General features: G+C 36.1%; 2 protein-coding genes and 1 pseudogene across 3 annotated transcripts; 1 reads left to right on the top strand and 2 right to left on the bottom strand.

The window, feature by feature from the left end:
• Positions 1 to 1,414: 1,414 nt before the first annotated feature.
• Positions 1,415 to 9,062, top strand: LOC137245513 (adenosine deaminase 2-like; annotated as a pseudogene).
• Positions 9,063 to 10,365: 1,303 nt separating this feature from the next.
• Argp (Arginine phosphatase) lies at positions 10,366 to 12,028 on the bottom strand. Of its 2 annotated transcripts, none has more exons than XM_067776327.1 (5): positions 11,834 to 12,028; positions 11,698 to 11,732; positions 11,439 to 11,620; positions 11,212 to 11,385; positions 10,366 to 11,146 (listed from the first exon to the last, which is right to left on the bottom strand). In XM_067776327.1, the coding sequence occupies exons 1-5, from the start codon at positions 11,890 to 11,892 to the stop codon at positions 11,057 to 11,059; spliced, it is 540 nt and encodes a 179-aa protein (XP_067632428.1). In that variant the 5' UTR covers positions 11,893 to 12,028; the 3' UTR covers positions 10,366 to 11,056. The 2 variants fall into 2 exon arrangements, with proteins under 2 accessions (XP_067632428.1, XP_067632436.1); XM_067776335.1 differs by having other exon boundaries at positions 10,369 to 11,146; positions 11,698 to 11,767; positions 11,834 to 11,971.
• A 7,817-nt stretch (positions 12,029 to 19,845) lies between these two features.
• Positions 19,846 to 20,988, bottom strand: LOC137245528 (low molecular weight phosphotyrosine protein phosphatase 1-like). The gene is made up of 3 exons (XM_067776349.1): positions 20,844 to 20,988; positions 20,436 to 20,788; positions 19,846 to 20,358 (listed from the first exon to the last, which is right to left on the bottom strand). The coding sequence occupies exons 1-3, from the start codon at positions 20,872 to 20,874 to the stop codon at positions 20,266 to 20,268; spliced, it is 477 nt and encodes a 158-aa protein (XP_067632450.1). The 5' UTR covers positions 20,875 to 20,988; the 3' UTR covers positions 19,846 to 20,265.
• Positions 20,989 to 24,579: the final 3,591 nt, after the last annotated feature.

A 24,579-nucleotide genomic window follows, 5' to 3' on the forward strand; every position in this document is an offset into this window, starting at 1 on the left:
TGAATAGGTCACTTTTTTAAAACCTTTTTTAAGAGCTTGTAACTTTCTGAAACCTCTTTTTAAAACCGGTAACTTTAACTATTAGACGGCCGGAAAAATCAAAAATGAGCACGATGTAAATTGGAAGGGAAGCTCGGCCTACATTTCGTCGGTAGTAAAAAACGCCAAGTATTGTTTTTTTTTTTAATTTGTCGGTCAAAAAATCACGCCAAAAATTGTTTCATTGTGCTACCTGGCGTCAATAGGAAACAAGCGCTTCCAATAACATATGGTCCTTCTCGGCGGCCAGTCCCGCTAAGAATAGCTTCCGGGCCAAATCGTAATATTTAATATTAATAATATTTTTTTAAAATCTATTTACACGAATTCTCCCAAAACAATCCCATCTGGTTTTGGCAGAATATATGATGTTCTGCACCATTTATCAGAACGGATGTGAGTTGGGATTTAAGGGGTTGATAAGCGCAATACAAAGCTTTATAACTTTCCAGCTTACGCAATCCAATTGTCACGAGGTGAAACCTGTTAAAAATATAAATTTATCGTGCACATACTACATATTTAGCAGGCAACGCTCTGGTAGGGGTGCGGGTGCGTTACCTAAATGGTGCTAATGGTGGTTACCGGAACGTACCGGACCTAAATCCAGCATAGGACCATGAACATCGCTAATACTCCCCAAAACCTTAGGGGTATGTCTTTATCGCTACAACAACAACGGATACTAGCTTGATTTAAGTTTGCCGAGTGAACACTTTTTTATAATATTTAATTCAACGCTACTTAAATTTAAGCCACCAACTCCGAACCACACACGACATAGATAGTTAATGATCAGAGGAGGACAATGGCCACATTTTGGACATAACAATGTTAAAAGACTGAGCTCAGTTTATTAAAGTAGCTATTTTGCTGAAAAATTTACATGTCTAGATTAGCGCTCATGCATCTGGTGTTACGGAGATCCGCTTTTAATTATCTTGCTGATGGTAATCAAATTTTTGGTATTAAAACTAAATTGATTTTTACAAAACACCTAAAATTTGAAAAAAAAAGAAACTTTTGATTATCAGATTTAGTTTGCAATTTAGTTATATTTAATCATAATATTATATTCAATGATAATCACTAACGAGAATTCAGTGAACGCGTAAAAAATGTGTGAATCAGGGTTCGCAACAATTATAAGAAGCGCTTTTTAAAACATATTTTTTTTTAATTTTAATTTCGCCCCCAATAAACTATAGTTACTTCGTTTAAAAAAAATGTTTTGCAATGATTCCGGAAATAAGCTTGAAATGATTCTGTAATAGCTCTAAAATAGTTTCCAAATAGTCTGGAGTTTCTCCAAAAAGTTATCTACATATAATAGTCCCGAAGTAATACTGAAATTTTTCCAAATCAGTCCCGAAATTGCGTCGAATTTATTCCGAAAATATTCCAGAAGTGATCCTGAAATAGTTTCGCAATAATCATTAAAATAATGTTGAAGTGGTTCTGAATTCACCAGAAATGTTTACAAAACAGTCCCGAAATAATGGCCTTACACCTTCAGTATGTTTTTTTGGTTGACATTTTGACCGATAGCAGTTATTTGCAATCCCTGCTGTGAATAGTTAGCGTAATTACCAAAATTATGCGATAGTAAAAACTTACCCGGTCGCTGTTATTGCAAACAATTAGTATGACTGCAAATTGGAGTGGCTAAATGTGTATGGACAAATTGAAAATTAAGTACTTAATTTTGAATATATTAAAGTTTATTTAATTATTTATACACCTCGTTGAAGTAAAGATAACATCGGTGAAATGTGCAGATGACTTTTTTAATTTTTGTGCAGCGGTGTGATTTCGTTTGATGTAAATCGGTGTAATTGTATTTCAGAAAGGCAGTAAAGAAGCTCTACTGGACATCTGATAGCATCGTTTATGCGCGTAACAATGCATTGGTTTTCTTTTAAGTATGTAGCCACAAATTTAAAATTTACTTCTAATTTTTGTAATTTACTGAATTATCATTTGAGATTTTCTAAAAATGGTAAAAAAGCCGTGTTATGACATTTTACTACTATGTGTTACCTTCACGCTGGTTATTTTTAACAAATGCGGTATGAGAAAATATAACAGAAGTACGTTAAGAACACGCTATAACAAATTATTACTTTCAGACGCTCGAAGTTCTCCGCCAGCAGAGAAGATTGTGGCGCCACAGGTAGAGAATCGAATGTTTACGGAGAATTCCAGTTCACAAATCGTTGACAAGGATTCAAGTAAGTTAGATATGTGTATATATTGACATTTCCAACAAACATCGACAAAATATTTCTCCAGCCTTCGAAAAATATATAATTCGCAAGTTGATATCTAACTATGCTCTAAATTTATAATTTTCAAATCTATAGACAGCACATTTCTAAGTTGGATAACGAGTTGAGGTGAAGTTGAAAATTAAAAACTTCTCCATAGTGGCACTACCAAGGTAAACAGTTTTTTTGTGCATAAATAAACAAATAAAATGCAGTATTGGAATCTCACATTTGAGTCCAATGGGAGAATCGCACTTGAGTACAAGATGAAAACTATTCCCTTTTTATGTTGAGAAACAACGCTACAGATTTGAGAAGAATGCCAGTTATCAACTAGAGCTCTAATGTGACCCAAATGTTTATTAGGTTAGAGCGTATTTCGAATTAAAAGTAGAAGTCTAGAACAGCTAATGATAATACGCGACAAAAAAATATCTAGAGGAGTGTAAAATGACGCGTATTGATCTCGACAACAATTTGCAGTTGAAGTTGATAATTTTCGACCAATGGTGGAGGGATAGCACTATATCACCAGGGTATCATCTGGAGGGGGTTTTTTTTTGAATGAGCGAGCAAGGGTTCGGCATATATGCCGTGAAAACTGAGGGTTTCACTGTGCCTGCAGTCTTTATGAACCACTATCCCTTACAGCCATCGAGAGGGGAAAAACGGACTTTTATGCTGACATGTTGCTTACTGACACAATATTGAAGCCCCTCAGCCTACAAGTGGCTAACAATGGTTGCGTTTCTACTGACTACAATGCGCTCTGAGAAGGACATATCAAAGAATGACTGTAGGATCCTTGAGAGGCCGTCTTCTCAGATCATACGTATATTACACACAGCTTCCTCCCAAGAGTGTAGAGAAGAAAAGGTCCATTGGAAAAGAAGCATCGGACTCGATCAAATTTCAGGAAGATGTATGTAGATAAAAACCTGGATAAAATATAATATTTAGGAAAAGTTTTGTGTGTATGTATTTAAGGAAATAAACGTTTTGGCCATTTCGGAAAGATCCAGAGTTTTTGCCTGAAAATCTCGCAGATCGTTCAAACATTTTCAGGAATAGCTCCTTGCGGAGGGATTGTCCCTCGTTCACTTACTCCAGGCTTCGAACCTAACCCCGATCTTTGGAATTGGTACTGCTGGGTCCGCTGAAAATAAATAGAAATACATAAAATGGTCACACTTTTGTCTGTATATCTCGTGCAAAGCGTAGTTTCACCTGGCGTTAACTCCTAATAATCGTCGGGAACGCAATTTCTTTAAATCATTTGTGACTCCTTGGCGGTCATGCACAAAGGCGACTTTCGGTTGCTATTAATGGTCTACTAATACTCATGACTCTCGTGGCACAGGGCGCATCCAGTTTTTTAGAGCTACAATTTCCGATGTGCGAACAGTAGCAATCCCGGCAACCAGTCGCTACCATGCCTCCTGACCCTTACACCATATGCCAGCACAGAAGCTATAGGACTTCAACTTGGAACTCATATATACCTTCGTCCACGTCACTTTCCTTGATGCTCTAGGTGTAGCTTCGAAGACTTTCTAAGGGATGTTTTTGTCGCGCTATGCTGCCGCGCTATACCAGAGAAACACCCTGAAACATTAAGGAGTGACTATTCGGCCAAAGATGCCGCCCTCGAAATCATAAGCAGTCTAAGTAGATGTCATTGCGTAACTCATGGATGAAAATCGTATAATCCTCGGCGGACATTCCCCCCAAAAGGTCGAGAAATTTTATTTTTCAAATACTTTACAGAACAAAATTGAAATATCCAAAGAAAACAAATATTCAAATGTTCAATACTTAAAGTATTTGAAAAATAAAATTTTTTATGGAAAATCTGCAAGTCCAAGGTGTGAAAATGAAAATATTTAGCATCAATACTGCCGGCCATTTTTTTCTCAACGGAATATCAGAGAGTAAAATTTTGCGTATGTGGTTTTCCTTGCGTGCAAAAATGTGCTCCAGAACAATTTTTTTTGCACGGTTTTTGCAAAAATTTTAAAAATAGAAATTTATTTCACAGAAATAAAAAATGTGCTCTTAAAGAGTTTTTAATTACAAGCAAATTGATGTTTGAGTTGTCGGTAAAAGTCTAGTTGAGGGGTCGACTGCTAATACGCTACCAAAAATATCGAGAGAGGTGTCAAAAGGCGCGTATTTACCAACAACAATAATCCGAAGGCGGAAAAGAAAAATTTTATCTCTGCCGGGAGATATTTGTAGTCGAAGTTGGCTATTTTCATGTGGTCGTTTCCGCGGGTCATTTTTCGGTTTTTGTTTAATATCTTTTGAAAGAGTACTTTCGAAAATACTTTGAAATCGAACGCTTACATTTTGGTATTATTAAGCGCTTTACGCAGATCAAAAGCCAACATTCAAGAAAAATTTTGCATTTTTCTTGAGCATGAAAATAGCAGTAGGCACAAAATTTTGGCATTTCACGATGCATGGCAATTTATACATGAATTCCGCTTTTATAAAAATAAAACAAAATTTATGAAACTTTTTGATAACGAAATTTTGTAATCTGGTGAAAGTTGAAAAAGGGGGCATCCGCAACGTAAACCGAATTTAGGGTACTGAATATCTCTAGAATTGTCCACCCTAGAGACCGGGATGACACCAAATCACGCATGCTCAAGCCAAGAAATGAAGGCTATTAGAAAAAGAAACGTGGCGCTTCCCATACATAGTAAAATTTCAAACTTTTACTTGGTCGTGGCTGCGATGCTTAATATCTGAAAACTACTGGACCAAAATTTTAGAAACTTCCAACAACTGCGGGTAATTGCTTCGAAAAGGTACTATGCGAGATCCATTTCCGAAGAGATTTAGGCCGAAATTCTCTTCCAATTTGCATCGTTTTCCTTTCAATTTCCCCCTTCAAATTTGTGGGACGGGCCTTCATGTTTTATTGAGACTCCGAACCTCATCTGCAAGGAAATTTAATTTTTACTGAGAATTTTTTCATGGCAGAAAATCACTGGGTGTGTTTGCTAAGTTACTGCCGCTTATAAATACTTTTTCCTAACTGAAAAAACTTGTTTCTAAAACTTTTTATGTTACTTTTCCCGGGAGCTGAACCCCGGACCTTCGTTGTTGTAGGCGGAGGATGCTACCACCACACCCCGGCGCACAGTGGCATTCTTGCTTGGTTTATATGCGAGAAAGTAAAAATTTTGAAGTCATTTTTTTTTTTTGAAATTTGAATGCAGTTTCTTTTTAAAATGTCCACAGTATATAACGGTAATTATCATTTTTTATAATTATTATTCTTCATTTAATAATCTGCTATCAAATGACGCGCTAAATAATACAATTTGCAGAAGTGAAATAGGGCGTTGTTTAAAATTAAATAAAACTTTTATTATGAGTTTTAATGTGTATTATTTTTGTGCTGAAAATATACATATAAAACGGTGAAAAGAAAAGCCTGCCAAAAGTTAGAACCACGCTGTACCACAATAATTTTTGATTTTCTACAATAATTCAATATTATTGCATATAACTCAAATGATTCTTCATCCCCCTAGGTCCTCCTTTTGGTATAATGACGATCACAAAGAGGGAGTTGTATGAGGTGTGGGTTGCAGAACGTGGTCGCAAAAGGATAAAGCCGTTTTAGACCACGTGTGTACTGTTTTAGGGAGGGAGTAAATAGAGACGAGGGATTATGTAATGAATGCTGCAGTAAAGTTCGAATTTTTTATCAAAGCTTCGTATGAGATGGATTCAAGTGAATTACACCAATGTTAATTGTCTTGGAAAGCTCGCTTCAAGAAATTTAAATATAGGTGTATTCAATTGTGAACCAAAGAACAATATAAGGCTATAAGAAAGTTTTTGTTTGGGGTAAAGTCAGAAACTTTGAAGGCCCCCCCCCCCCACCCCTTCGCCTATCCTCACTGATGGGGGATGAGGCATACAAACATATACACTTGGTTTGAATGAAATATATTCATTTTTGAGTAAGTTATTAATTTTTCGCGTCTAAATCAAGCAAAAATGCCACAGTGCGGCGGCCGCAAAGTTAAAGTAAAGAGAAAAAGTGAACGGATTTTTTTTGGAAAAAAAGAACGATAGAGAAAACCGAAAGGAAGAAGGAAATATGGAGGGAGAAAGAAATAGAGTGATGCAATATTTTAAAATTATAATTAAAATCTCTCTAAATGATATAAATTTATTTATTTCCGCTCCAGACTATGAACAGCAACGTGACAAAATGGTTAAAACAGAGGAACTTTTACTTACTGGGGGCCATTTGATATTGAACGACAAAGAGCTGCAAGCTCATCAAATCTTTATGCGCCACAAACTTGCCGAGCTCAACCACGGCATGGATTAACAAGAAGATCATGCACCGGCACTACATTTTTTCAAAGCCAAACCCTTGATTTAACAGAGCAATGTCTTTAAATTTCTGCAAGCCATGCCAAAAGGTGCCAGTCTGCATTTCCATCGCACACCATTAGTCTCTATTGGATTGGATGATTAGAAATCTCAGTTATATGCCTGGTTTGCGGAAATGTTATAAACCAAATGGTAACATGGTACTAAGCTTTCGTGACGAACCGAAGGTACATGGATGTCGTTCGAAATATTTTATAGTGCAGGAGCAGTGTGAGCGTGCTTTGTTAAAAAGCCTGTATGATGAATTTTTAAAGACAAAATTTACTTTAAATACCCGACTGCCGCATTGTAAGTAGAGTGCCATGGTTTAGCCAGATTATGTGCTGGATGGGTTTCTCACGGTCTAATCTTTTTGTTTGCAATGTAGTAGTGTACAATACGATTAACAAGGTTTGGGAGCGTTTTGAAGGTATCTTCACGACTTTCACCGATACGATGATATACGAGCCAGCCTTTCGAGCATTCAATTGGCAGCTAATGACGGAGATATACGAGGATAACATTATGTATGGAGAAGTGCGCATGAAATTTACACCAGTAAGTCTAATATCCAACTAATGACACAGTTTCAGTTTTGAAGAGCCCTGATTTAGGTTTGTGGACGTGTGAAAGGCTGATGACAGTGAAAAAGTTTGATAAATTCACGGGCGTTGCTGTTGTTGTTGTTGTAGTGATAAGGTTGTTCCCCGAAGGCTTTGGGGAGTGTTATCGATGTGATGGTCCTTCGTCGGATACAGATCCGGTACGCTCCGGTAACACAGCACCATTATGTTGCTTTAAACCTTCAGGCCATCTCTCCCACCCTACCCTCAAGTTCCATGAGGAGCTTGGGGTCGCCAGAGCCTCGTCTGTTAGTGAAACAGGATGCGCCGCGGATAGGTGAGGTTGACAATTGGGTTTGGAAAAGCTATATATTGCGCTGGCAACCTGAAGGGTTGCAATACGCAGCCCCTTGAATCTGGTATTTTAGTCGCCTCTTACGAAAGGCATACCTACCGCGGATATATTCTGACCCCCTAACCCGCTGGGGAGGCGTTGCTAGGAGGGGACTTTCAAATTTTATGCGGGAAGATTTGATTGAAACATAAGTATCTAAGGAGGAGGCTAGGGGAGGTGGTCTAAGTAAAAAGACGAGCTTATCATTTTATTCCGTTAGATTAGTTTTAAAGATTTACAACTTATTTAGGAATTAAAACAGTGCAATAGTTGTATAAATATTCGGGCTAGCGATAGAAACGGAGGCTTTCCCATTTTATACGGCTAAGAAGTGTGGAGGGACTCGCCCAATTTACAACAATAACAACAATTTCATAAGCTCATAGGCGTTAGTGCAAGGGAGAGGGAGAAATACCAGTTTTATATGATTTAATTTACATTTTTATTTTCTCTAGCTCTACGGGCCTAATAATGGTACTACAGTCGCAACCGAGTATGAAGCAATCGAATGGTTTATGAAAAGTGTTGATGATTTCAAGCGCTTACATCCGGGTTTCCTAGGCATGAAAATAATATACGCAACAGGTCGAGGCTCTAAGATACATAAAGTACAAAAAGCACTTGAGAAGTTTAAGGATCTGCAGTAAGTACCGTTTACCCACAAACAAAAAATATGTCAAGTAAAATTTGTACAATCTTCATATATGCATTTATAGTGCATGCTATCCAAATTTTGTTATTGGCTTTGACCTAATAGGCCAAGAGTACAAGGGCAAACCTTTACACACATTTTTGCCGTTTTTGCAGGATCTACCACGAACCGCGAAATATTTCTTTCATGCAGGCGAAACAAGTAAGATCTGTTTGCTCAAAATAAACAATTTTTAAAAAAATATTTAACTCCGTATAACGCATTTTTTTCTACGCGCAGATTGGTTCGGTACATCAACGGATTTAAATTTAGTAGATGCGATACTATTGAACACCACACGTATTGGCCATGGCTATGCGCTTATGAAGCATCCCGTCTTAACAGAAGCCGTGAAAGAACGTGACATCGCATTGGAAATTAGTCCGATTTCTAATCAGGTTTTAGACTTGGTTATGGATTTGCGAAATTATCCTGCCGGCTATTTAATGTCCAAGGACCTGCCAATGGTCATAACAAATGTTGATCTAGGATTTTGGCAAGCTAAAGGCCTGAGCTACGACTTCTACTATGCTATAATGAGCTTTGCACCAGAAAATGCTGGCTTGAAGATACTCAAAAGTTTGGTATGGAATTCAATTAAGTATTCGGCAATGAATAATACTGAGAAAGTGGTGGCGTATGCACAGCTGGAAAAGGATTGGAATGTGTTTTTGGAACGTGTCATTAAGGGAGAGGTTGTGTAATTTTTTTTTTTTTTGGTTTATTTTGTAAAATTGAATGAGAAGATAAATATAATAATTGAATAACTAAAAAAAAATAAGTAGATACTGAGCACAATTACTTTAGACTGGGTCGGTTCTCTAAGGAAATTAAAGAGTTGCAGAATTTAGAAATGTGAGGCTATGTTGGGAGGGGCTCAAAATGCTTTTTTTTAGTCTCGCAAATCCAGCCGAAGTTGAATTTTTAGAATAAAACCGAGAAGCATACTTTAAGGGGCTACAAACAGGACTAGCAGGCTAAATTATATGGAAACGAGTTCAAAACTGTAAAAAAAAAACATTAGAAGGAATGCAAATAAAAGAATTGATTAGAAAATTTCAAAGCTTCGAACTTAAAGGCGGTCACTTACAGTTTTTTTTCGACCCAGTCTAATGTACAATCATCTTAGTTTTCCGCTTTCTGTGTATATTTAATTTTGCTCTTGATCGCACTTTTCGTTAAAATCGTTTTCTTCTTTCTCTTCTTTCACCTCAATGTGGCTCATATCTCTGAGGAGAAAGACTTAATGCTCACGATGGGCATACTAATTGGCCATTACCTTCTGGCGTCACATGCTTATAAGTTAAGCCTCGTCAGTAACAGCAAGTGCAGGAAGTATGAGCTGCAGGAAGAAACGGTTGTGCGCGTTCTGTTCGTGTTCTGCGCACGCCAGGTGAAGGCTCCAGCTATTAGGGGCGGCACCTGATTGTGAGGTCTTTATTGACAGCCAGTTCAACCTAACCTAACCTCTCCTTTCTCCAACCATCTGCCTCTTTCCCCCTCCGTTCCCTTTCGTTGTTCCCCTCCCTTCCATTCCCAATCATTCGCCCTTAAATCACCAGAGGTTTAGAGAAGTGTTGCGGATTTGGATAGCCATGAATCCATCAGGCTCCGGTACTAACACCTTCTCGCACCAGCCCGATTGCATCGGCAACGATTTTTTCTCGAACCTTCAGGTCTGTGTGTTTTAATCGCCTCTTCTTTTTAACACATTTATATTAGCTACAGCTGTTTGTGTGTATGTAATTGACAGTTTTGGACTCGATTTTGACCCACTTTAAACAGACAGATTTAATTCAAAAATTGTACACTTACCAGGGACCAATGCAATATTTGGATGGTGGGGTGACATAAGATCAACAGACACAAGACCAAAACCATAACCATATTTTTACTGAATTTAGATCAGGACAAAAATTAACAATAAACAACAGTTTAAAAAACTACGCTTTTATAGCTAACCGAACTAAAAATTAGACAATAGTTTTTAATCACAAGAAGTTTATGTAACAGTATTGGAAGGTCGAATAATTTAAAGCGTGTAATGCTTGATATATAAAATTTACAATTATCATCTATAACAACATCTTTAAGAGAGTTGTGAATATATGGTGAAACCAATCCCACTATTTTTACTCTGAATTTGTTTACTCTGTAAACTAAAATTTTAAGTAATTTAAATAATTTAAGATAAAGTATTCGACATTCTACTACTACAACCAAACTGCAACATAATCTCGCTGTGATTAAAAATTATTTATATTTTATATTCGCATTTCTATTTACTTTCGTGTAAGTTTTCATCTTTATAGTTGTATTCGTCGTCCTCACTTTTACTTGTAAATAAAGGAATCATTTAAGGCGAATTCGGCAGAAGGTAGTATTATCCATCAGCGATTGCTTTTTGATATTTTCCATACAGTGCTTTGGTACAATCAGAGAAAGTCGAATATATAGAATTAATTTGGCGGCGTATTGGATCTTATCTCGCTTGGATATAACCAAGGCGAATCTATACATCTTACCTAGTACAATGAAAATTTTCGGCTTACAATCGAGCTTCATTTTATTTACATACTACTAAAATATAAAAACTTATCTTTAGATATACGTTTTTTACATAAAGTTTACAATTTCCTATTTATATACATTTTAAATAAAATTTTGCTATTTTTTTCTTCAAATTCCACCAGTATTACTAATCAGTGTACATATGTGCAGCTATAAAATTTTGACAGCTTTCCGTTATTTGCAGAAAAGCACACCGGAAACTACCAATGGAATTGCCCTAAAACAATATTCTAATATAATATCTTGTTCAACTGTTACTAAATTTTTTTCAAATTAACTTACAAAATAAGGATCATTTATAATTTGATCTTCTTCGCGATCTATATATTTGCCCAATAACTCGACTTTTGCGCAACGCTGCTGACTTTCATCCTTACATAGCGTTTGCAATTCACGCAAATTATGTTCATCCATAGCAAGTATATAATCGTAATTGTAAAAGTCCATTAAATCGATCTGCAATGCAAAAAGGTATTGAAGAAAAAGTTCAATTCAATTTTATTAACCACCTTTCTTCCAACATGCTCGGTTGTGAGGCCATTCTCTGCTAGAACTTTGATACAACGCTCGTCTGGCTTACGACCAACATTCCATGTGCGCAGTCCAGCGCTATCTATATTCCAGCTGAGATCGTACTCTTTCACCCAGTGCCTCATAACACTCTCCGCCATTGGCGAGCGGCATGTATTGCCTGCAAAACATTCAATTATTGATATTACACATATTGAAATATATTTGATTGCATTTTCTTTAGTACTCGAAACTTACCAATACAAACGAATTGGATTTTTAATGGTTTCATGCTGCAAGAATCATTATAATACAAGAATTTAGTTTGCTATATTGAATAAAATTAATATTTATGAGTAGTGTGGTAGTTATGTTAAAAAATGCGTAAACTTACATAAGAAATTTTGTAGTTTTTGTAATTTTCTTTAAATTTGACATGTAGATAAAAGACATTGAATTGTTACAGTGGAATATTTTCGTACAGGTGATAGACAAAAAGAATGGTGAGAATCATGACCAAGGCTGTGTGCGAGGTAGACTAAATTTTAGGTACCTAAACTAATATTCCAATGAAAATTTCCAGCACTGCTACAATTTAGGTAGAAAGCTGTCAAAACTGTGCGAGTACATTTGACAATCTAAATTGTTTAAGCTTGGAAATTAATACAAACAATTTCACTTTGAAACTTTTGTTGTATTTACAATCTGCATATATGCATGCTTTAAATGGGCATGGACTAAGAAGGGTTCATAGTAGTAGTTCCCAAGATAGCAATACATGAAACTGCATTTGATTCAACTTGTAGGGCCTTTTTCGCCGACAGTATTGGATCACATCTTGAGGGGATCTGCCTCTATCTATGGTAAAATGAAGGGGCTAACATTAAGCATGTCACTATTTACACAATTTTGGTCAGTAAGTGACCATTTCTGAAAAATTTGTGCAGACTTCTATCCACATTCTTTGCCATCATTGTGTGGCGATTTGGTTTCACTGCAAAAACTCAACTAATTCGCACCATATTTACCAATCGATCACCACACCTAGCACATCACCAATCATCGGGGCCTTGGCTATATGTTAACGACTATATTTGTATGCAGATGCGCATTTCACAGAAAATTTAAAAGTGAAAAACAAAATTGAAGAAAAATCAAAAATTTTGTTTATTTTTAAAACTTGACTTTTCAATTTAGGTTGAAAAGTATGCTCAAAAAAATTCAAAATGTTTTCTTTTGCACTGCCTTGCCGGCAGTTTCCAGTGATTTAGGTTTTTTGTGTACTTAGGTAGCAATTTAGGCAAACTGGCACACAGCCTAAATTCCAGATAAAACAAGTAAGGACGGGACTGTCTTCGGCTATGCCGAAGACTTCATACCTTTGATGAATGGGGCTGAACAATAATCTTATCCCGTTCGTAATCTCCGAATAATCGGATGGGTAATAGTCTAGTTGAGGGGTCGACTGCTAATACACTACCAAAAATATCGAGAGAGGTGTCAAACGACGCGTCTTGATATCAGTATTAATAATCCGAAGGCGGAAAATAAAAATTTTAACGCGTTCAAAAGATATTAACAAAAAACCGAAAAAAGACCCGCGGGTACCTCCGAAACCGGGGGTCGGATCCATGGAATTTTTGCGCAGAACACCTTTCTGCGTTGGCGGCCTTCGGCCGCGATTATAAAAAATAACCCTGGGCTACGCCATGCCAAGTCCGGGTGTGTGGTATAACCGTGGCTACCGCCACGGTGATGCACAAATTTTTTTGTGGGTACTAACACAACAACAACCACATGGAAATCGCCAACTTCAACTGCAAATATCTCCGGACAGAGATAAAATTTTTCTTTTCCGCCTTCGGATTATTGTTCTCGAGATTAATACGCGTCTTTTGACACCTCACTCGATATTTTTGGTAGCGTATTAGCAGTCGACCCCTCAACTAGACTATTACCATCGGATGTATAAGATAAGAAATATCTAGGAACAGATCTACATACCTAAACGATTTTTAAGATAAATATAAAATAAAAAATAGGTAGGTACTTTGTGTGAGGATGGAAAGTTTCAGGTTTTTTGTGGTCTGCGTGTAAAAACTATGACTACGAATCACGTATTTCAACAATATATGACGTAAACGTAACTATTTGATGAAATGTTATGAATTTTGAAGCTTCTAGCCGTAAAAAAGGGGCAAAAATGACAGTTTATATGAAGTATATAATATATATACCACCGATCTCTATGATTTTTACAGACAACAATATATGCTATATACGTAAGCATATGGTGAAATTTGAAGCGTCTAGCTGTTAAAAAGGGGCAGAAATTGCGCAAAGTTTCTTAACTGAACAATCGGTTGTATGAGATATATACTATATATATCATCGATCTCAATGATTTTTTCAGACAACAATATATGCTATACACGTAAGCATTTGGTGAAAGTTGAAGCTTCTAGCTGTTAAAATGGGGAAGAAATTGCGCAAAGTTTCTTATCTGAACAATCGGTTGTATGGGATATATACTATATATACCACCGGTATCTATGATTTTCTCAGACAACAATATATGCTATACACGTAAGCATTTAGTGAAATTTGAACATATCTAAACGATTTTTAAGATAAATATAAAATAAAAAATAGGTAGGTAATCTGTGTGAGGATGCAAAGCTTCACGTTTTTTGTGGTCTGCATGTAAAAACTATGACTACGAATCACGTATTTCAAAAATATATGACGTAAACGTAACTATTTGATGAAATTTGATGAATTTTGAAGCTTCTAGCCGTAAAAAAGGGGCAAAAATGAGAGTTTATATGAAGTATATAATATATATACCACCGATCTCTATGATTTTTTCAGACAACAATATATGCTATATACGTAAGCATTTTGTGAAATTTGAAGCTTCTAGCTGTTAAAACGGGGCAGAAATTGCGCAAAGTTTCTTATCTGAACAATCGGTTGTATGAGATATCTACTATATATACAACCGATCTCTATGATTTTTTCAGACAACAATATATGCTATATACGTAAGCATTTTGTGAAATTTGAAGCTTCTAGCTGTTAAAACGGGGCAGAAATTGCGCAAAGTTTCTTATCTGAACAATCGCTTGTATGAGATATCTACTATATATACAACCGATCTCTATGATTTTTTCAGACAACAATATATGCTATATACGTAAGCATTTTGTGAAATTTGAAGCTTCTAGCTGTTAAAACGGGGCAGAAATTGCGCAAAGTTTCTTATCTGAACAATCGGTTGTATGAGATATATACTATATATACAACCGATCTCTACGATTTTTTCAGACAACAATATATGCTATATACGTAAGTATTCGGTGAAATTTGAAGCTTCTAGCTGTTAAAATGGGGCTAAAATTTGCGAAAATATATATATATATACTATATATACCACCATATATATACTATATATACCACCGATCTTTATGATTTTTTCAGACAACAATATATGCTATATACCTAAACATTCGTTGAAATTTGAAGCCTCTAGCTCTTAAAATGGGGCAGTAATTACGAAAAGTTCCTTATCTGAACAATCGGTTGTGGGGGATATATACTATATATACGACCGATCTCATCAATTTTTTCAGGCAACAATATGTGCAATATACGAAAGTACATGGTGAAGTTTGAAGCTTCAATCTGTTAAACTGGGTAAGATATTACAAAAATCCTCTTTTTCTGAAAAATCGGTTGTATGGAGGATATATGCTATAGTGGTCCGATCCGGTCGGTTCCGACAAATGTCTAATCGGACACCCAAATACACCCGCTCACCAAATTTTATCAAGATATCTCAAAAATTGAGGGACTAGTTTGCATACAAACAGACAGACGGACAGACGGACAGACGGACATGGCTAAATCAACTCAGCTCTTCAACCTGATTATTTCGGTATACTTAATGGTGGGTCTATCTATTTTCCTTTAAGGACTTACAATTTTCGGTTTCGTGACGAAATTAATATACCATTTCATTTTCATGAAAGGTATAAAAAGTTCGTAAGTTGAGTATAGAAAAGGAGAGTAGCTAGCAATTATATTCAAAAGCATAACACTTTCAACACACGTCCAACAGAGAGAATTCGAAAACGGAAATCAAAAACGGCTATCAAACGAAAAACCGAAAAATTACCACATACCGCTCCGGAATGGGAGGTGGGATCTATAGTAGGTATTTTTGCGCAGAGTACCTTTCTGCGTTGGAGGTATCCGAATCTGTAAAATAAATACCCTGGCCGGTCCACAAACGGGGTGGGATCAAAATTAAATCAGTGCAAAATCCCTCTGTACACACATTTATTTCTGTGTACAACAACATTACAACCCCCACATAAACATTTTCATTTTTTGTTTGCAAATTCATATATGTTGATACCGATTTTCAACATCCGTTTTCGGATTCTCGATTCTGGGTCTCGATAATTTTGTACGTGTATTAAGAGTGTCATGCTGTCGTATAAGATTACCATTTTTATCAATTTCGCAAGCTTATTTTTATTATTTTTAAACTAGAATTTTTTGTATGTTGGTTCGCTCCGATGCTGTTTCAAGTTACGTAGCCTCAAAAAAGTAAGCCGATCTGGTAATGTGACCAATATATTTCTATGCATTTTCATGCGCCTAGTCCGGATCCGCAATTAGAATCGGTCTAACGGGTCGTGGAAATATTTTAGATCGTATTTTTGTTGATGAAAATTTAATTTTCAAAGTTTTCGAATCTAGTTTTCCAATCTGCAAATGTGATAAGAACCATGTCCCGCTCTCTCTCCCTCGAATTTTGTAATTTTATCTCAGGGCCGACCGGTTTGTCGAATACCTGTTAAAATTTTGTGACGATAGCGATTTTGACTTCCTAAATGCCAGGCTTTTAGAATTGGACTGGAAGTCTATTTTCTCCTCGGAAAGTCTGACGGATTGCTATGTGCTATTATTTTAACTGTTAATGAAATTTTTGCTAATAATCTGTCTTCTCTACCCACGCGAATTCATAAACTTCCGTAGTATACGAAAAATTTAAAGAAACTTAAAAATATTAGAAATAAGCATTATACATTCGCTCGAAAAAAGGTTGTTCAAATATTCCGACCTGTATGTTGTTGTTGTTGTAGCGATTAGGTTACTCCCCGAAGGCTTTGGGGAGTGTTATCGATGTGATGGTCCTTTGTCGGATACAGATCCGATACGCTCCGGTAACATAGCACCATTAAGGTGCTGGCCCGACCATCTCGGGAACGATTTATATGGCCAAATTGAACCTTCAGGCCATCCCTCCCTCCCCACCCCCAAGTTCCATGAGGAGCTTGGGGTCGCCAGAGCCTCGTCTGTTAGTGAAACGGGATTCACCGCTCGAAGGTGAGGTTGACAATTGGGTTGGAGAAGCTATATGTTGCGCTTCACAACCCCTTGAATCCCCCGACCTGTATGTCGTATTGCGGTGTTGCCTCAGAATGCCCTTTGGACTCCGTCAACCTTTTCGCGGATTTCTTCAAATCAAATTTTGTATCGAGTCAATCGGTCAGTAATTTCTGTGGCGACGTTGAACAAATAGTCGATTTTGGATCCATGCTGGTCACGGAACAAGACATAATCAATTGCATATTTACCCTAAAAACATGAAACAATGAAAAGTGATATTGATGGGATTTTGTCATTCATTTTAAAGAAATTCAGTTTGTCTTTTTGGGTACCACTAAATCACATATTTAACCTCTCACTAGCTAAAGATGAATTTATCGATCGGTGGAAAATAGCCTCCATTTCCCCTATTTTTAAATCGGGCAATAAAAATGATGTAGCTAACTACAGACAAATTTCTAAGCTTTCGACATGCTCGAAACTCTTTGAAAAAGTAGTTAAATCCAAGCTGTCTTTTGCAATAAAGGGATCCATAGATGAGTGCCAACATGGCTTTTTAACTGGTCGCTCCACGGTTACCAACCTTGCCTCTTTTTCTCAATTTTGTATTTCGTAATTTAAAAAAGATCATCAAGTAGATGGTGTTTACACTGACTTCGCAAAGGCTTTTGATACCGTTACTCACAGCATTTTATTGCGTAAGCTTGAGTTAATTGGATTCCACTATACTTTTCTATGCTGGACTGAATCATATATTTCCAATAGAATCTCGTTTGTTGAAATTGAGAATGTCAAGTCATATTCATTTATAGCCACGTCTGGAGTACCTCAGGGAAGTATACTTTGACCAATTTTATTTCTTTCTTCTCTTTATCAATGATATAGGAACCTGCTTTAAAAATTCACAATATTTGATCTATGCAGATGACCTAAAAGTTTTTGGAACGATCGCGAGAATGTCAGATGTATCTCTCTTACAGTATGATTTAAACAGTTTAAATAATTGGAGCGCTATAAACAACTTACGTCTTAATATCAAAAAATGCTTTCATATGAAGCTTTCGAAAAACATCAACACGTTTAATTCTACGTATACCCTTTTTGACCAGAACCTTTCTACTGTCCGTGAATTTGTTGATCTTGGGGTAATGTTTGCCTCTAGTTTCTCTTTCAGAAATCATATCAGTTTCATTATTCCGAAGGCCTATTCCAATCTCGCTTTTTTGCGGCGATATGACAGAGATTTCAAAGATCCATACTGAAGGAAAAGTTTATATAATTCCTTAGTACGTTCAAAATTGGATTATGCATTTATAATTTGGAATCCGATTTACTCTGTCCACTCTCATAGACTGGAAAGAGTACAAAAGAGTTTCATTCGATTTGCTCTCCAACCGCTTCACTTCGCTGAACCGCTGCCATCATGTATGGTGCACTGTGTGCCCTTATAAGCATTAAGTCGCTTTCGTCTAGACGTTGCATTCAATCTTTGATGTTTGTATATGATTTAATATGTGGCTTAGTTGACTGCCCGGAACTGCTGGCACAAGTAGATTTCTATGTACCAAGTAGAACTCTCCGTGCGCAATATCCGTTTCACGCTAATGTAATTATAGATAATTGCCATAATTATGATCCCATTTCTAGGGCCCTCGGTGAACTTAACAAAATTTTTCGTAGTCTTGACCTTGATTTCGCACTCCCGAGATCGTGTTTTAGTGCTAAATTAGATTCATATTATGAATAATTTCAATTTTAATATGTATCTACACTTAAGATTCCGATTTGTACATGCTAGTCTATAAGATTATTGCAATCATAGACCTAATAAACTGAATTGAATTGAATTGAAAGGTCCGAATCGCAAATATCGGAGAAATTAAAGGGGAATTGAGGTTAAGGTCGAACCGAGACCGGCTAGCCCGGTAGACAGCAAATCCGGCTGGGCCAAAGTTTCACTGTTTATGTTACCGAAGTGTACCGGATCTGTATCCGGCAAAGGACCATCAAATGACCAAGGCATTCGGGGAGTGTCCTTATCTCTACAACAACACCAACATAGGACACACATAGACAGGGCTCACAACCTGAGCGAGGTGGGCTAACAATAAACTTCTGCTGTCAAAAATGTCGTTCTTATCGCGGTCGGGATAGTACAAGATGAGCGAGTAGGCAGGCGCAGCGGATTTATATCCGGTAAAAACCTCGACACGTCTTTTTCTCAAAGATATCCAATATAAAGTCAAATGTAAATCTCAATAATGAAGCCGGAAAATTCAAATTTTAGTTCGAAATTCTAAGCTTCCACACATATTTGATTTAAAAGATTATCTATTACAAAAAACGTAATTTGATTAAACATCGCGGTTCAGCGTTGGAACGATTAAGGCCCGGTTTTTCTAGAAAGTTAGAAGTTAGCCTTGCTACTCTGGCCGCTTGTATACAACTTTACTGCTCATCTTTTTTTTGGCGGCCGCAGCGGAAAACTTAGTCTAGTCAGCTATAATCAAACCAACATAAAAGTTTTGTTGTTGTAGAGATAAGGACACTCCCCGATGGTCTTGTGGAATGTTCTAGGCCATCAACACCCGAACCCCATATTTCCATGAGGAACTTATGTTTACCAGAGCTTCGCCTAATTATGTGTATGATACGTTTATATTTGTAACAGGATTCTCCTCGGGTGGGTCAGGTTGACAATTGGGCTGCCGAAGCTATGAATTGCCCTTATCAACCCTTTTAATCCCACATAAAATAAAATTTATAACAAAATGTGGTCAAACTTATTGGTTCTTTGAACATATGATTATGGTACAGCTTCTCTAATCATTGCTGGAGATTAGATGCAAGTTATAGAATTCCATGGCTATAAAACTACGATAGGACAGCGTAAATTGGAATGCTTTGAAATCTGGTTTAGAAAATTATGGAAGCTACAACTCCGCTAAACTCTACTTTTACCTCGCTTTTGATCTCTGTGCTTGAAATAGGTGAAAAACGAAGGGAGAGTATTGGTCTAGCTTTAATTAGTTATTACCAAATAGTTATACCGTAATAAACATTTAATTATATAACTAATAGTATTGTTTTCAAACTACTAAGTTACTCATTATAATTCCCGCATCATTAAAATGATAACTAATAACAGATAATATAAATAATAATACAAGCGTTTCCAATCTTAATTTCATTATTCATTCAAGTTCACAATTATTTTTGCGAATAAATTCCATGTGTATGTTTCACTGTGCTATCCATACATATGTAAATTTTGGCAAGATCACTATTTGTATTTGTTTTTAAAACATAAATATGTATTTATTTTAATGCATTTCCCTGTCCACATTACTTTCATCAGCTGATTCTTTGTGCATTCTACATTTAAATTTCACTACCGATAACAATTTCTCAAATTTTTAGTTAATATTAGATTTTTCCCGCCACAGCTTGCTCGAAAAATGCTGCACATGCTTTAACACACTGTTGGTATGCTTTTTCAAAACCAGCATCACCTTTTTGCTGTGAAAGGAACAAAATAGCATTACGAGTTTTAGCAATATACATACATAAAATATAATAGACAACAACCCACTTACATAGTATGGATCCACAATTATACGTTCACTCTTCTCCAGACCGAAATTACCAAGTAGAAGCAAATTGCCCTTTGAACCCGCCGGTGCTAAAGATTTCAAATCACTCATATTCTCTTCGTCCATACCAAAGATGTAATCGAAATCATTGAAGTCCTGCTTCGTTATTTGACGTGCTTTGTTATTGTACGGCAAATTGTGTTTCTTCATAGTGCTGAGTGCTCGATGATCAGGCTGTTTGCCACGATGCCAATCACCAATTGCCGCTGAATCTACTTGCCATTCGGCGGATGCACCGGCTTGGTGAATTGTGTCAATCATAACAGCTTCGGCAATGGGTGAGCGGCAAATGTTGCCTATTATAAATTAAACAATATATTAAGCATTGTATATTCATTCTACTCAACTTACCCAAACAAACCATCAATATTCTTTTAACCATTTTCTCGTTATTTCTTCTAATGCGAACGTGTTTTTCTTATCAAAATTAATGATCACCAATGTGAAATTAAAATTTGTTGTCCAATTTGATCATTGTAAATTTTACCATGAAGCGCAACTAACAGCTGATCAATGAAAATTCGCACATTCACACGCACAGTTCTCGACTCAGTTTCAAAAAAAAACTTTAGATTATTTAATTCAAATTTTAAAGTGGGATAATCCTTACAAATTTATGTATACAGAAATATATATGGCGTTTTTGTTGTTATTAAATCAATAGTTTGATTTATATTAAATCTTTTATCATTTTCTTTTTTAACTTTGAAAAAACTCCGAACACCATTCCTTCATTATATGACATTCGACTGCCTAGTGCACTGCCTTCCACTCTATTCGCAACATAACCTCTACTTAAGCTGCCAAACTATACAGTAAACAATGAATTTGATCTTGTTCGTTTTGACACTTCTTTGCAGAACATATAATTAATACCATTGTAAATTTTACCAAGTAGCGCAACTAACAGCTGATCGGTGAAAATTCGCACATTCACACGCACAGTTCTCGACTCAGTTTCAAAAAAAACTTTAGATTATTTAATTCAAATTTTAAAGTGAGATAGTCCTTGCCAATTAATGTATACAGAATATATATGGCGTTTTTGTTGGTATTAAAACAATAGTTTTATTTATATTAAAGCTTTTATCATTTTTTTTTTTTAACTTTGAAAAAACTTCGAACACCATTCCTTCATTATATGACATTCGACTGCCTAGTCCACTGCCTTCCACTCTATTCGCAACCATGGTTCAACTATATACAGGTTGGCTCATCTGTAAAGCAACAAAATATGTCTGTTCAAATTGTCAAAATCTGTGTATTGGTGTTGGTGCGAATGGTATGGAATGGAAACATAAAACTTAGCAGTTTTTGTATGTGTAAGTAAAATGTTGCCAATGTGTTGGTTTCATTTTGAGTTTGCCATCTCCTTTTGACAATCCCTTCGACCATGCAATGACATAAATAAAATGAGCTGATGAGATGAGCCAACCTGTACATAATTGAACCATGATTCGCAACATAACCTCTACTTAAGCTGCCAAACTATATAGTAAACAATGATTAATACCTTAACGTGAACAGAGATAAACATGCGTGACTTTTGCGGTACATTATTGTACAAATAACAGCGTATTAACAGTTAACCCCACCACCGTTTCAAGAAAATTCTTTGCCGTTATTTATAGAAGTGCTAAAACCATTATACGGTAGAACCATTCATGCTTACTTCAGACTTTTTATTTGAATAAATTTTTTGGTTGATTATTGACGTCGAAAATCGAGTAATGTAACAGAAACCCTAGGAAGATGTACACGAGGCGCAACTTTCTAGACGCGTACTAGATTTCAGGGTTGCGCGTTTACAAAATTTTTTGGATTGTTTACACTTTCATTGTAAACAATTGTAATCAATTGTAAATAATGTAAACAATTGTAAACATTTACCAGCATATGTCAAGTCAAACAAATCGATTTGAAAGGTCCAAAAAGTTACTTTCTTATTTATTATAAAATGAAAATTTACCAAAACAATGAAGAATCGGACAGTGAGAATGAATAAAAAATATTAAAATACAAAATATTAAAGCGTATTTTTTTATTATTTTTTTTACAAGCTTGGAAAATTGTTTGGAAAATAGTGAAGATGCTTAATTAGTAGTAGATTGTTTCCGACTCATAAAAAAAGCAAATAAATGCATCGTTTACAATTGTTTACGTAAACAATTAGCTTGTAAGCAATTACATTGTTTACATGTTAACAATTGCTGTAAACAATGTAAACAGTTTACAGGCCAAATCCTGCTTGATTTTGAAACTTGGGCGCCTTGCTGTTGACACATTCACACCTATTCTGCATTTCGATTACGTTCCCGTTCTACGCTCCGCTTTAAAGCTTAAATTTAAGGTGCAGACATTGGTGCTTTATCGGTAACCGTATCGGAACCTTATGACAGCTGATTCGCCAAACCTTATGAGAATCAATGCAATCGATTATTGCTGCCGCTAAGGTCGTAACCGTATCGTAGCCAACCAATTGGTTTTTGGTTTACCGTCGTAACGATAAACAGCTGATTACGTTAGGGATACGACTACAGCGATACGACATACGGCACCAATGACTCCCGCTTTAATCGAAGTTGGGTATTCTGCATTACGACGGAATTGAAACGAGAAGAGGAAGCGCAAAGGATTTTTCGAAATCAGCTATTTGTACGGAATGTGCGACAGGTGGAACAAAATCACAAATCACACACACAAGATTGCGCATGTAAATAAAAGATCAGCTGTTTTTTATGAACAATTTTTACGTCAATTTCCTTTAGCTCTTGTTTTTTTCTCTCTTTCTTTCATTCGCTCAAGCAGTCCAGTGTGACGTAGTTGCGCAGACGAAGCAATTTTGAACTCGTGAATACGCAATCTTCTGTTTGTTATTTGTGGAATAAAATAAATTAAAGAAAATTTGTAAAAAACGGTGAAAAACGTTTATATTTTATTATCCACGCCATTTTGTACAAAAAACATATATTGCCGCAGTGTTATATTTTTTTGAGTGAAGTCCTTTCATAATTGTAAGTGTGTTTTTGTCGTTCTTTTAGCCGATTCCCTGCTGTGGCCACCAAGTTTTCTTAAAACGGATTCCTGCACGAATATAGTTGACATTTTTTGAATTTTATGGATGCTAATTTCATTGCACTGTTCTAAAATATTTTATGAAGATTTATTTATTCTTTCCGCAAGGATTGTTTACGTTTTCGCTTCACCTTCCTCTACTCCGGCAGCTTGCTTTGGTATATAACTGGACTCAACAAAGAGGCACAAATTATAACTGTCTATTATAATGGAATCAATAGCCGCGGCATTATTTGTTGAGTTGGAAAGCAACGCATACGAAAATGGCCAGGCGAGAATGGAAAGGCAAATATTGCGAGATTTGTGTAATCCATTTGAGATGAGTGACGAATTGTAAGAAATTGAACTTAAAAGTGGTAAAATTTAATGACTTATTTTCTTTTTTAGGTTCAAATAAAAAAAATTTCGACTTAATAAGGATGCTTTCAAGTATGTGTTAGATACTTTTGCGGGGCAAATTCGTCAAAGGCCTTCGACATCGATATCTGCCCTTAATATTGTAGTAGCTGTTTTGAGATTTTTTGCAGAAGGCAGTTACCAGCATGGAAAAGTGGGGATTATAATGTAGGAATGGGACAGTCAACAGTGTCAAAGTCACTGTCTACGTTTGTGGATGTAATGCAACCAAAATGATGCCATCAGTGGATAACATTTGAACAAAGTGAACAAAGTGCACTTAGGTTGTTGGTTTTGACCTGGAAACATATAAAAAAATCAAGCCTTTTACGTTTCTCAACAAGTTTTATTTACACTTTTGTTAAAATTTTGTTGTAAATTAATAAAAAATTAAAAAGAAAGTATTTTTCCGCCAACAAATTTGCAACCTAGAAAAAACGGAACTACGATCGGAATGCAGAATAAACAAAATCGAACGATTCGAAGTTGGATCGAAAGAGATTGGAACACAGAATACCAAAGTTGCCAAATCGAAAAAATTCCAATCAAAGTCGAAATGCAGAATAGGGGCTAATATTTGAATGGAGAACTGCACACGAGGCGTCAGCTGCATGAA

Source organism: Eurosta solidaginis, chromosome 1, assembly GCF_040869045.1.
Source record: "Eurosta solidaginis isolate ZX-2024a chromosome 1, ASM4086904v1, whole genome shotgun sequence".
NCBI classification, from domain to species: Eukaryota; Metazoa; Arthropoda; class Insecta; order Diptera; family Tephritidae; genus Eurosta; species Eurosta solidaginis.

What these genes read in the sequence shown, in the direction of transcription:
- Argp (XM_067776327.1), bottom strand. Translation starts at nt 11,892, where the DNA reads ATGTCTTTTATCTACATGTCAAATTTAAAGAAAATTACAAAAACTACA. An exon ending in AAAACTACAAAATTTCTTAT is followed by an intron (nt 11,733 to 11,833) that starts GTAAGTTTACGC and finishes TGATTCTTGCAG; the next exon opens with CATGAAACCATTAAAAATCC. An exon ending in AATCCAATTCGTTTGTATTG is followed by an intron (nt 11,621 to 11,697) that starts GTAAGTTTCGAG and finishes AATGTTTTGCAG; the next exon opens with GCAATACATGCCGCTCGCCA.
- LOC137245528 (XM_067776349.1), bottom strand. Translation starts at nt 20,874, where the DNA reads ATGGTTAAAAGAATATTGATGGTTTGTTTGG. An exon ending in AATATTGATGGTTTGTTTGG is followed by an intron (nt 20,789 to 20,843) that starts GTAAGTTGAGTA and finishes AATTTATAATAG; the next exon opens with GCAACATTTGCCGCTCACCC. An exon ending in TAATTGTGGATCCATACTAT is followed by an intron (nt 20,359 to 20,435) that starts GTAAGTGGGTTG and finishes TTCCTTTCACAG; the next exon opens with CAAAAAGGTGATGCTGGTTT.